General features: G+C 58.7%; 1 protein-coding gene across 9 annotated transcripts in view; it reads right to left on the bottom strand.

The window, feature by feature from the left end:
- CDH23 (cadherin related 23) overlaps window positions 1–13,404 on the bottom strand; it is a 420,227-nt gene that overhangs the window by 63,435 nt on the left and 343,388 nt on the right. For 8 of the 9 annotated variants that reach the window (XM_040485294.1, XM_040485295.1, XM_040485296.1 and 5 more), the window contains 6 exons: window positions 13,296–13,397; window positions 12,995–12,997; window positions 8,941–9,090; window positions 7,763–7,891; window positions 6,708–6,836; window positions 5,713–5,940 (listed from right to left, as the gene is read on the bottom strand). In XM_040485294.1, coding sequence (XP_040341228.1) covers window positions 5,713–5,940; window positions 6,708–6,836; window positions 7,763–7,891; window positions 8,941–9,090; window positions 12,995–12,997; window positions 13,296–13,397 — 741 coding nt within the window. The remainder of the gene's footprint in view (window positions 1–5,712; window positions 5,941–6,707; window positions 6,837–7,762; window positions 7,892–8,940; window positions 9,091–12,994; window positions 12,998–13,295; window positions 13,398–13,404) is intronic. The other variant, XM_040485290.1, reaches the window with a different exon arrangement.

Here is a 13,404-nt window from a genome sequence, read left to right as displayed (position 1 = left end):
GAGAGAGGAGGCCCCAAGCAGAAAGCCACCACACTTCCTCCCCAGTTTCCTCCCGCACGGCCTCCAGCTCTACTTCTCCGGACCCTTACAAGTGAGCACATCTCAGCTTCGTGGTTTCCTGTTTTCAGTGAAATTTACTCTGAGCTCCAAGCTCCATCTGCATCCATGACCACACGCTCCACCCCCAAAGGCCCTGTGGCGTCCTCCCTGCCAGCGAGGGGAGGCAGGTCTTGGGGCTGGGTAGGCCTCCTTGCTTGCCTGGGGGTGGGTGGTGCCCCTAGAGACACCTGCCCTGGTGGCTGCTTCAGGAAGTGCTCTGCGCTGAGGGCCTCAGGAGCGCGGAGCCGGGCCGGGGCCTGCAGAGGTCGGGTTGGCCTGCCCCCCCCCTCCCCCAGCCTGGGCACTGCCTCCTGGAGGGACCCCTCCTGGGTGTCAGCTGAAGCACTCCAAGGCTGGTCTCACTGTGTTGGGGGCTGGGATGATTGCTCGGGCAACTCTGGGGACACAGCAATGGGCGGAAAGGGAGAGGGGTTGCCAGCCAGGATGCCGGGCGCAAAGGCCTCCGAAGCAGCGGGCACTCAGAGCCCAGCTTCGCGTCATGTCCCAACCCCCTGGGAGCCCTGGCCACCTCGCCCTTTCACTGGGCATTCACTGCGCCCTGCTCGGCACTGTTGGCCTGTCTTTCCTGCATGGATGCTGTGTCTCCCTCACGATTCTGTGAGTTCCAAAAGGGCGGGGGTCCAGTAACGGCCTGTCCTTCGGGCCCGGTTGCGGAGCTGACAGCTGAAGCATAGCCTCAGGGCGATGGGCTGAGCCAGGATGCCAGCATCCTATTCTTTGGGCCCCTCACAGGGGCCCCTCCAGCTTTCTGCCGGGTCTAGTTCCTAGTGGTTCTGCCTGGGCTCGATGGGATCGTCTGAACAGCGACGTGATGCCCCGAGCTTGCGCGGGCCGGGGGGCAGAGGTTTCCCTCTGTTTCACAATTCTGATCTGTTGGCATGACTTCCAAGTGTACGTTGAGAGGGATTCTGAAGTATCGAGAGGGCTTAATGAGAAAACGCTGACCATCAGCTAGCCATGTGCCTCGGGCACAGGATGGAGACGTGGGCCGCGTGCCATCCCTCTGCCTTTTGCGTTCCAGCACTGCGTCGGCCGAACCACTTAATACCCGTGCTATGACTTTTTTGAATCCCCCTCCCCCGCCAGAAAACCCTGGGAGGCTTTTCTGTCTCCATTTAATGCACAGGAAAAGCGAGGCCTCCAAGAGACGGGTCTTGTCACAAGTGAATGTGAAACTGGGGCGAAAGCTTCTCCGGCCAGTGCTCCTTCCTCTTCTCTGAACTGAATGGCATCACAGGCCAGGACTTGGACTTTACAGGACACACCAAGGCCCTGAGGGATGAACCTGTGCCCACAAGCCCAAGGCTCCACCCCTTCTGCATCGTTCTTGCCACTCCTTTTTCTGCATGGCAACCCTGAATCCACAGGACTCCTGTAGGCATGGGGGCCCGTGCCTCCCAGCTTGCTGAGAGCGAGGGAGGGCAAGGGAGCGACTCTCCACTAACCGCAGAGCCCCAGGGTCTCTTGGAGGAACTGAGCAGGTTGTAGGCGCGCCATGTGACCGCTGGGGAACATCCCTCAAGAAGCAGGGTGAGGGAAGGATCTGAATTTAATCAGCCTGGGCCGGAGGCGGCTGGCATGCTGGGTGCACAGCACGGGGAAGGGGCCAGGCTGGGCTTTCATGAGCCAGGGGAAGCAGGCTTCGCTACCAACAACAGGGTCCAAATGTAACAAACAGAAGAGCTCTTGGCCCTGAAGACATGAGGTCAACTGCCAAGAGCAATGTCCCAGCTCACAGACTTTCATGGGGCTATTGCTGGCAACTCTTGTACCCGCAAGTGGGTGTTGGGAGACTTCCGTCCTTCTGCCTGGACAGGTGACTTCTGCAGGTCCCTACCGGCTGGAGAAGCCAGAGCTTGTTATCTGGGACTGTCTAACCTGCTGGCTGTGATTGGTGTGGCAGGGAGGCCCCCCTCAGGCCCTTCCTCTCTCCATCCTCCTGCCAAGGTCCCTCTGTGGCTGGGCCTCAGCTCCTGACCTCCCAGTTGCATTCCGTCCTTCCTCCCTGGGCCCGGCCCTTCCTCTTGCAGAGGCCTCCCTGACAGCCACTTTGACCCCTCCCCCGAGCCTGGCCCCCCAGCCCACGGCCCGGAGCTGGCCAGAGGGCTGAGGCTGTACAACGATTTCCCCTGGCTGGGTGGCACGCCATTGTGTGACAGACCTGGGCTGGCCCGGATACTCCTTGCTGCACAGCTGGTGATACGGGGCTGAGAGCTGGGTGGGGACAGGAATGTACAGCTCTCAGGAAACTGGGGGGGGGGGGGGGGGGGGCCCAGGGAGAAACAAAGAAATAAGAGGGCTCGGATACACGATTTCTCTTGGCAGCTGAATCCCAGGCCCCCTGCTAAGGGAGCCTCGCTATGTAAGTCACGAACGCAAACGATGCCCAGAAAACCTTCCCTGGTTCCTGGCTGCGAGTTCCCGGCACTTTATCACATCACAGAATGGTACCTCTCTGTTACAGGTCCATTTTCCCCGCTAGATCGTAGGCTCGTTGAGGGCAGGACTGCGCCCAACTCAGGTCTGACTTCCTAGCTTCAAGCACGGGCCTGGCACGTATTTGGTGTTGAATGAAGGACGCCTTGTGCCAGTGAGGGCTGGCTTGAGCCAGGCAGATGACTGCAGGTGGGAACAAGAGGATGGTGTGTAGGTCTGCTGGGCACCTCTGGACGGATATGTGCAGGGTGACATCCGCCCATAAAACCATGGTGAACCTTTCCTGGAACCTTTGGGATGGTTGGTCTGATGCTGCTCATGGCTCTGGCTGGTGCAGGAGGGCTTAACCCTACTGCCTTGAGTGACCATCTAGTGAAATCTGCCCAGGAGCAGAGAAGGGCCATCCTCTGGTCACCTCTGGCTTGGCCCTTAGCTTTGTGCTCAGTCCTGCGGGTTCACTGTCTAGAGGTGACAGTCTGATCAGTGGAGGCAAATCTTCTAGGGTCTGGTGCTCCTTGGAGGCAAATGCCAATCATAGTGGGGGCCAAAAGGAAGCCAGACGTTGCCTCCAAAACTCAGAGTCTTACAACGTCACGGGTCTCACCGACTGCCTCCCCAGGAAACTCTAGTACCGTAGGGGAGTGGGAGGGGAGAGTAGGGGTGAGATCGGTGTGTTCACCGGCCTAGGTCAGGACGAAGAGTACTGGCCGGGCATATGTTCTGGGTTTCCCACCCCGGACCTATTCTCTACCCTTCCCTCACTAACAAGCCCTGCTTTTGTTGGAGGCAGTGATATATGTGGCTCCCACATAATAAATAGGTCAATCCTGACAATTCTGTCATTTTTTTTTCCCAACCTCCCTTGCAGCTAGGATGCCTTAGGAACCGTTTCTGGCCACAGACATATGCAGAAGTCTGGAGAGTCGTTCTGGAAAAACTTTGCTTTCCTGAGGAAGGGGCAGAAATGGCTCGCATAGCTCTTTGTCATCTTGTCATTTCCTGCCTTGAATGCTGACACGATGGCTGGAGCTATAGCAGCCACCTAGGCACCATGGGGGAAAGGTCAAGAGGCATCAGCTCTGACGTCATGGAGTGCAAAATCAACATTCGTGATTCTCTCCAGGATTTTTGTTATGTGGATAAAATGCATTCTGATTTATTTACGACTCTAGAATTAAGTTTCTGTCACTTGTAGCCAAACACGTCTCTAATTGGAGAGATGACCAGGATGATGACTTTCCCTGAAGCCTGGTGCAATTAGCGAGGGGTTGTCAAAATGGGGTCCTTCCCTGTCACTACAATAACTGATACCCCTACCTGTTCCCCCCTCAGGTAGTTATATGTGTCCTGTAAATGTGCCTCTGGCCCACTGGGTGTGAAGGGTTGGAGTGATTTGTGGTGACACTGACAGCTATGGAGCTCAGGATGCCCAGGGCGTGCCCAGAGCCAGTCCCATTTCCTGGGCATCTCAGAATGTGGTTTCCTAAGATTGGCCGAATTCCACCATCCTCCCCAGAGACACTCCAGATAAGCAGCCCCGCCCAGACCTGCTCTGCCCCCCACTCCCTAGTGCTGCTGCCAAAGGGAAGGGTCTGACAGAGTCGCCTGTTGGGGGCAGAGGGACAGAGCTGAGGCCTCATTGACGATCAGGTCTCTAGGGCACAAATTACAAAAACGTCCTCCGTCCTTCACACCTCCCTGTATCCACACTCTTAGCGATGGGACTTTGCAGCTCATCCCTTTGAAAGATAGAGTGTATCTCTCTATACCTTGAACCTGGGCTGGCCTTGTGACTTGCTTTGGCCAAGAGAATGTGGTAGAAGTAGCCCCGGTCCGGTTCTAAGCCTGGACTCAAGAGGCCTTGCAGGCTTCTGCTGTCTCTCCTGGACCCTAATTTTTTTTCAAATGTTTATTATTTTTCTGAGAGAGAGAAACACGGAGTGAGAGCCGGGAAGGGCAGAGAGAGAGGGAGACACAGCATCCGAAGCAGGCTCCAGGCTCTAAGCCGTCAGCACAGAGCCCGACGCGGGGCTCGAACCCTCAAACCATGAGATCATGACCTGAGCCGAAGCCGGACGCTTAACTGACCGAGCCACCAGGCACCCTATCTTCTGGACCCCTTTCCAGGTCCACATGAACAAGCACGGGCTAGCCTTCTGGAAGACGAGAGACGGGTGGCCCTGTCACCCCAGCTGATAGGCGTCCAATGTCACCCCTAAAATCATAGCCGTCCGATGACACACAGCTGCCACACAACACATGTGGGAGCCCAGCTGAACCAGGTCTAAATTGCCAGCTTGTAGAACTGCGCTAAATCGGCGGTTGTATTCCATCCCTCTGGTCTGGTTGGCCGCGTGGCCTTCCCGCAGCCGTACATCCTCCACAGGGTTTACCACGCACTTCCAGAGACACGAGCTAATTCAATTCCCCAGACACCACCTAAGCGGAGACATCATCTCCCTTCGCAGATGACGAGACCAACGTTCCGGGATGTTCTGACTTGCCAGCACTCGTGCAGCCAGCTCACAGGGCCAAGTCTTCCACTCTCAATGTGCACATGGCTCCCACTCCGGCCCATCACCCCCTCCCCCACCCCCGCCCCCCGCCCCGGACCATCTCGCCGTCCGGCCCCACGGGGCTCACCTCCTTCTCTAACCTTGCAAACTCTGCACACTGCCTTGGGCAGAGGCTCTGCCCATTCAAGTACCACACTGGACCAAGAGCATCAGTCTCTTCCAACCCAGATGTACCGTGATGGCATGTCACAGCAGCATGACGGAGGGGAAGAGAGTACCTCTTCCTGCCTGGCACAGGGTATGGGTTAATGCAGCCTCACAGGTACACGGCTTGGCGGGTGGAGTGGGGGCTGCCCAGGCCCCAAGGCACAGGCTCAATCTGTACGACCCCAGAGAAGTGCTCTGTTGGAGCAGAGAGGACCGCATAGAGGCTCTGAGTGGCTACGGATGCAGGTGAACCAGCACGCGCGGGCCCGCCATAGACACTTCTAGGCTGGCCACCTAACGGCACGATAAAGGAGCTGTCGAGGATTTACCCACCGTAGGAATTCCGGTCCCACACGTCCTGTTCCCCCATGGACAGAAGGCGCAGCTGCCCCCTACGCCCCCTCCCCTGCCCGCAGCCGCTGCCGTTACTCACCGACAGGGTGGGGGTGCCTTCGTCCTCCACGGTGACCACCAGGTGGTAAAAGCCCCGGCGCTCGCGGTCGGGCGGGGCGGGCCGCGTAGCGATCTCGCCACTGATCCGGTCCATGCGGAAGGTCATGTCCTCATTGCCCTCAGTGATGTAGTAGGACAGGACGCTGTTGATCCCGATGTCACGGTCGGTGGCTCTCACCTGGACCACAGCAGTACCCCCGCCCACGTTCTGTGGGGAGAGCGGGGGGGGGGGGGGGGGGGGGAGAGGGGTCATGGTGGATTCGAAGCCCCCGGGGGCAAAGGGTAGCGCCTGCTTCTGGGAGCCCGAGGGCTCCACCTGGGCCTTCAGAAAGTTTTGCTCTACCGGGGAGCACCGATGAGGAGCATAAAGATGATGGTGGCGAACCTCCTGTGGGCACCCACTGCATGCGGGACTGCCTTAATTCACCGATTCTTCTCCGTAACTCTCTGAGTGAGGTATGAGTCATCCCCATTTACAGATGAGAAAACCGAGGCACGGAGAAAGAACGTATGCAGGTCACACAGCCTGTCAGTGGCAGAGCCGGGGTCTGACTCACGGGAGCCTGGCCTGAGACCTGGCCTTCAAACCCCTACACCGTCTTGCTTTCATTGACATCTAATCTGGCACGTTACCCAGCAACGCTGAGGCAAGAGTTTCCCCGAGTGGCTCAGTCTTGCGACTGAACGATAAATGTGTCGTCTCGTTTAAGAGCAGCTCTCCCGGGACAGATCTCTCAGTGCCCTGTCGGCGGTGAGAGGCCACTCTCTTCTTTCTCTCTCCTCTGGTCCCTTCTTCATGCCTCCCACAAAAGGATACTGTGTTCCAGGAGCTGGCATTAGGGCTGGAATTGTGGGTGAGCGAGCCACGCCCCCACCCACGAGATCCGAGAGACTAGTGGGCCAGGCAGACATTTAAACGGGTGCTTCACGGTCACTCACACCCACTGTCCACCCTGGGTGGCCAGCCGCCCTCACCTCGTTCACGCTGACATTGTACCCCAAAGGGCTCTCAATCACGGGAGGGTTGTCATTGACATCCAGGATGGTCACCTGCAGGATGTGGTCCTTCTTCCGTGGAGGGGTGCCACGGTCGGATGCTACGACCTGGAGGAGGGAGGTGACTGGATTCAGGGCCAAAGGTAGGGGAAGGATCAGGATCATGGAGTCTTAAAGGGCAGTCTGCCTGGTGGGGAGGACTGGGAGGGCGGAGAGATTCACTGGTCCATCCCTGTTCCTGGGTGGCCTGCCAGCTCTGGGTTCTCCCCAGGATTTTGCCTTCGCCCCATGCTGCAAACAACCCTTGCCTAATTATTATCTGGCTTGGGACCGTCATTTGGAATCTGATTCTGATGTGCCTAGGCTTTCCCTCCTGATCCTACCTCTGGCTTTATTCTGGGCTGTGCCAGACCCTGACCATGACCTGGGCCTGTGACCCAGGGATCCTGCCTTTAGCTTCAAATACCTCTGTTCTATGCACTCATGTGAAGTCTGGCAAATAGCCTCCTATAATCATTTCCAATGAGCTGGAGTTCTCCCCATAGCCTGAGCCTATCCCTGGGAGCCTAGATGCTTCCTGGATGCCTCTGGGGCAGCAGAAAGGGCTCTCCAGGCTCACACCCCTGCAGAAATACACCCGTGGGCTCCCCAGACTCCCCAGGAAACATGCCAGTCACAACAATTCAGCAATAATGGTGGCTTTTGTGAGTCCTCACAGCTGCACTTTTTCTCACCTGAGCAGAGACAGACCAGGGTTTTTTTTTTTTTTTTTCCTGCCCGTCACACAAGAGGGGACACCAAGGCGCTGAGAGAGTAAACAACTTGCCCAAAGTCCTGTTGTGTGTGGGAGAGTCAGGGCTCTTTGGGCTCTGCCAGGCTCTCTCTCCTGGTTCTTATGGTGGGGACGGACACCTGTGTAGCTGCCTGCTCTGGGCCCGCTGGGGACTAGCGACACGGGGAAGCTGACCGCCAGGGTGTGCCGACCTCTCTTCTGGATGGTCAACAGAGACGCCGGGGAGGGGGGCGGTCCCCACCTTGAGGATGTAGTGGTCTAGTTGTTCTCTGTCCAGGGGCCTGGCCACGAACACTTCGCCAATGGAGTCATTGGTGGTGACGATGTCAAAGGCCCCAGCGATGTTGCCAGAGGCCAGGGAGAAGACCACCTGCCAGGGAGGACGAAGGGTGAGGGTGAGGACAGGCTGCTAGGTCAGGCCAAGGGTCCCTCCCCAGTCCTCTGCTCAGTAAAGGCATTTTAAAAAGAGATGTGGTTATGCCCTTCAAAATGTGTGTGGCAGGCCCACTGAGGCAGCGTGAGGCCTGTGGCAGGTTCCTGGGCGGGGGGGGGGGGGATGTCAACATACTGGCCTAGGGGCCAGAGGGGTGGGTGTGAGTCCCACTGCACGGATGTCTCCCAGGACAGGAGTGGGGAAATACCGACACTTCTGGAGACAGTCAGAAGCAGGCATGAGCCCTAGTGTGTGAGAGGAGTTCCGTCTGGCCCTCACAACAACGGTCAGAGGGAGATGTTCTTCAGGTTGCAGCCAGGAGGCTCAGAAACACAGAACGGCTGGCCACGATCACACGGCTCGCAAACGCCCAAGAGAGCGAAGATTCGAACGCCTGCGCTTCTGACCCCAAAGCCAGCCCCGCAGAGGTGTGCAAGCCATTTGTAAATGGCGGGAAGCTCCCCAAACGTACCACCCAATTCACAGGGCAGATTAAAGCCACGGAAAGACCGATATGCTCTATCGCCCCTCCTCCTTGTGCTCTGGGGTGGCCGGAGCTAGAGTGCGTGTGGAGGGGGCATTTCCTGCTGTGGGACGGAACCCCACGCCCCACCCGGCCAAAGCAGGAGGGAGGAGGGGGCACGTCCTCTCTGAGACCTGGGGCCACACTGGGAGGGCTGGTCTGGGGCCTGGCACATGGGTGTGGATAAGGGGAGGCAGGAGTCACCGGGAGAGATAAACCCTCGTGCTTTCAGCCTGCCGTGGAGGGCTGAGCTGTGGCCGGCCTTCGGGCTCTGTGTTCACCGGATCTGGGCAGGGCCAACAGCCTGCACAGCGCTGCCTCCTTTCCTTGACCGTGGACTCGGGTTGAGGGCAGGGCAGCGCTGCCCGGGGCTGGGCGGAACCTGAATGACTCTCCTCGAGCTGAGAGGCTGCAGAAGCCTCCTACTGGCAGGCAAGATCCTGGTATTTTACGTGGCGCCCACCTGCCCATTGCTGCCAGCGTCGGGGTCCCGGGCCTTGACGGTGGCCACACGCTGGCCCACGGGGCAGTCCTCAGGCACGCTGACTGCTGAGTCGGAGGTGAAGTCAAACCGGGGACTGTTGTCATTCTCGTCCAGCACCGTGATGTAGACCTGTGGGGAAGGTAGCCAGAGACCTAGCCCCTCCTTCCCCTTCCCGGTTCCAAACGCCAGGCTCCCACCGTGGGTCCGGTGGGGACCAGACCTCTGATGATTCCGAAATGGCAGGTAGCGCTGAGAGCCTGCCTGGGCCAGTCTGGACTTTCCACGGGGATCTCGGGCACATTTTTCCCAGCGGTATGATGGGAGAGGGTTGTACGTACCGCTGTGCTGGGGCCAGGACAGCAAGGAAGGGTGTGGGGGACTCAGAGCTAGAAGGCGTGGGCCTTGGCTGAAGGGGGCAGAGGCTACTCAGGAAAAAAATCCATGAGGAATGCCAGCTTGGCATTGGTAGGGCTTCCTGTTTTTCAAGAGGAACTAGGAACCCACATTTTTATGAGGAATTCGGTGGTGATTAATAAAAACTAAAGGAAACACTTATGTGCAGGCTGGCCAAAACACATCTGGCCGCCAGAGACTGCCCGAAGGCCTCTTCTCTTGTGCATCTGGGTCAGGGGGAAGGAAATAGGGCTTAGGCACAGGAGGGGGCCGTGAGGTAGCTTGGGGGCCCCAGTGGGGACAGGAGAGGAATTTCCAACTGTCAGATGAAAACTGGGAACGTGCAAATTGCAGACAAAGAGCATGCTGTTTTGTGTCTGCAGCTCCTAGCTCTCGGACGGACGGACACACCGCTCCTTAGGTTCACCGACACGAGGGTTCAGGTAGGGCGGGAGGAGGCTCAGGTTTTAGGGATCCCAGGCCAGGCTTCCTCCCACTGCCCTGCTCCAGGCCAGACCTCATCCTCTCCTTCCCTGGGCCTGGGGTTAAGGGGCTCCCAGGCCTGCCTGCCTACCCCCGGTGAATACAGGCCCCCACAGGGAGCCTGTGGAGCCCCCGCTCCCACAGAGGAGATCACCGCATCCTCCCTGCCCATCAGGTCTTCCTTCTTTCCATCCTAGCCACGCCTCCGTACCTTTAGGCAGCTGTCACAGCCGCCAGGCAACAAGCCCAGGCTTAGTGACAGCACCAACTCCACCATTTACTGGCTGTGTGGCTTTGGAAAAAATTATTCAACCTCTCTGATCTTCCATTTCCTCAACTGAAAGTAGGAACAAAAACACATACAGCACCGGGAGGCTTTGGGGAATGGAGGAGCGAACAAGAGGTCGAGGGGTGGGACAAGGTGGTCCCCGTCCCGTGCCCTGCCTGGCAGACACACGTGATCTCACGAGCCAAGGCTTTGCCCATCCGTCATGATTTTGGTCAGGGAGTTCTGTGAAGTCCCAGAGCCCCAGTCTGCTCACCTGTGAAATGGGTACAATAATGTCCACCATGCTGTCAGGGCAGAACCAGACAAGGCTTCTGTGCCCTGATTCCTCCCAAACTCTCTGGCCGGGGTCAAGGCCTGCTTTAGGCTTCCTGTGCTCCCTTCCACCATAGGGCCTTTGCATATGCTATTCCCTCTGCCTTCACACTCTTCCTTCTTGGCTGGGTAAATGTCTGTCTATGCTTTCTGTGGATCTCAGCTTGAGTCATTTCCTCAAGGAAGCCCTCCTCAATTTCCTTGGCATCTGATTACACATTTTCCTATAGCATACGTTTATTGGTGTGATTATTGATTTATTAACGTTTGTTTATTTTTTTGGGGGGGGGGGAGGGAGGGAGGAAGGGGCAGAGAGAGAGGGGGGACAGAGGATCCAAAGCGGGCTCCACGCTAACAGCAGAGTCCGACGCGGGGCTCGAACTTGAGAACCGTGAGATCATGACCTGAGCCGAAGTTAGAGGCTCAACCGACGGAGTCACGCGAGTGCCCCTACTGGTGTGATAACTTAATCAATATTCCTCTCCTCTCCCACTGTATCTTATGTTTGTGAAGACAGAGGCTGTGTCTGATCTTGGTTTCCTGTTGTACCCTGAGCCCAGCCCACAGCCTGGCACACAGTAAGTGCTTCCTCTAGGATCACCACTGGGGTGTCCTTTGTGAGGTGCTCCCAGCATGGGGAGTCGGCCTCAGTGGGTGAGAACAGAGGGCACGGGCCAAGGTTTACAGCATTAGATCTGGGTCTGTGTTCCTGCCCAGGGCCTCACGATCTATATCTTCTTCCCCTGGTCCCAAAGGCCTGATGGTGTTACTCAAGAGGCTGCCCCAGTCTGTCCCTTCCTGCTGCCTCCCCGCCCCTCCCAGGGCCCACGGGGGCTGCTGGGGTCAGGGAGGAGTCAGGTGTAGGTGAGCTGTGGTTTGGGGGTTCCGGCCTTGCAGAGGAAATGGTGCCACCTTTAAAAGGCCCCTCAGCCTGCCTCCACCCTAGCACCTCCGACAGTGCTTGGGCCGACAGGGCAGGTGTATCTGGCACAGTGGCCCCTGGAGCCTGAGAGGAAGCCAGGGCAGAAGCAAAAGGCCATAGGTTCTGCTTCCTAGAAGAGGGTGAAGTGACTGGAAATCCAGGGGCTTGCACAGAAGTGCACGTTCTGAAATGCCCTTGCCAGCCCAGCCCATGCAGAGGAAGAAGGGCTTCTGCAGCCTTGGTGGGGAGGGTCCTAACCATCCTGCTGCTTCTCAGGCTCCACCTGGCCTCGGCTCCCAGACTCCCCACACTACGATGGGTGAGCTGCAAATGGGCCCAAGCTGCAGATGAGGCTGCCGAGGCCCAGTGAGAGGGCCCCTCGGAACCCGAGTCTCAGCTCCCCTGGCTGGGGTGGCCAGGAGCCTGAGCTGGGAGGTACGGGACACAGGGCACCTGCCTAGTGTCCCCCACTGAGGGTTCTGCTCACCGGCTGCCCTCTGGGACTCCTAGTGGGCCAAGGGGAGCTATGTGGCTCCCGGCTGCTCATGGCCTCACTACCCCTAGGCTGGCCCCGTGGATGGCGGGGGCTTTGGGGTACCCTCAAGCCCCCGCCAGGGCCATTGGAACTGAGTACCTGCAGGGGGCAGTGGCGCAGAGAACCCCAAGCAAGCGCATTTGGCTCTTAGCCTGGACAATAGGTTGATTTCTATCCCTCTAGGCTAATGTGATAGGGACTGGGTGGGGAGTGAAAATGTGGTCGTAACCAAGACTGCTGCTGAGCTGGCTGCCCCATGTGACCTACAGACGGCCTGCCCGGACTGGCTGGGACCCAAGCCGAATCAATTGTCAATGTTCTCATCGTCACTGCAGGATGCCACCCCGGGGCGTTTCAGCCCGAGCCTCCCAGCCTGAGGTCCCTTGCCTGCCTCTCCCACCCTCCTAGGAACCTTGCCTGACACCTGTGACCTCGGCAGTCATGCTCCTCAAAACGCTCTGAGCATGTGGTCTCTGCCCTCAAGCCCTTCGAGTCCTCGAGGGCAGTGACTCACCCTGTGCCCATGGCTGCCCTTGTCTAGGACCCCTCAGGCCCTGGCACTGTGTGTCCCACCTCAGGCGCCCAGTAATAGAATGCGCTCCTTCCCCCAACCCCCGAGAGAGGGCGAGGTTCCTCTTTACCGATGCCACTCCCATCATATGCTCCTTGGGTCTTGGGGTCTAGTTTACAAAGGGCCTCTTATCCGTCACCGCCCGCCAGCGTCAGGGCTGCTGGCACCATCCTCATTTTAGACCCAAGGAGGGGAAGCACAGAGAAGTGGAGCGGCTTGCCCGTGTCACCCAGCCAGTGAGGAGCAGAGCTGGGGCGAAGCCTCAGCGTTCCTTCCATCGTGTGTTCCACCTACGGCGTGCTAGGGTCCCCGCCCCGGGCCCCGTGGGCTGGCAGGAAGGGCAGAGCCGGAGATGGGGAATGTGCCCGAGAGGGGCTGGGCCCGAGGGGGCTGGGCAGGAACCTGCTGCAGGCCTGTCCCTGTGCCTGTCTCCAGCGGAAGCAGGAAGGTGCCGGGCTACATGGGGACCTAACCGACAACGGCCACAGCCAACACACAGGGGGGAGCCCCGGTCCACAGGCCACTCACCTTCTGTAGGCAGGCCCGGCGGGAAGCCACGGGAGAGAAGAGGCAAGGGTGCGAACAGTTAGCAGTCTGCAGCGCTCCCAGCACCCGCCAACGCCCCCCGCACCGCACCCCTCCCTCCGGCTCTCTGTCTGTGGTCTCTGGGCTGCCCGGGGAGGTGTGGCACGACTGGCCACAGCGGTCAAAAGCCTCACCCATTTGTGGCCTGGCCCGTGCGTGGGGTGGCTGGTGAAGATGCAGGCTTTGGGGTGCCTTGGGGGCAGTGAGCTCTACCTGTGGGGCTCTCACCCGGGGACCCACTCACCACGGTGGAGTCCGCCTTGGGGCCGCCGTCATCTGCCACCACCGTCAGGGTGTAGAAGTCGCCTTTTTCCCGGTCCACCAGGCCCTTGACTGTGATCACACCCTGTGGG

The sequence above is a fragment of the Herpailurus yagouaroundi genome, unplaced genomic scaffold (genome assembly GCF_014898765.1).
Source record: "Herpailurus yagouaroundi ecotype Mexico unplaced genomic scaffold, PumYag 163, whole genome shotgun sequence".
Lineage (NCBI taxonomy): Eukaryota > Metazoa > Chordata > Mammalia > Carnivora > Felidae > Herpailurus > Herpailurus yagouaroundi.
Note: the sequence above shows the minus strand (reverse complement) of the source record. Positions and strands in the feature narration are given on the sequence as shown.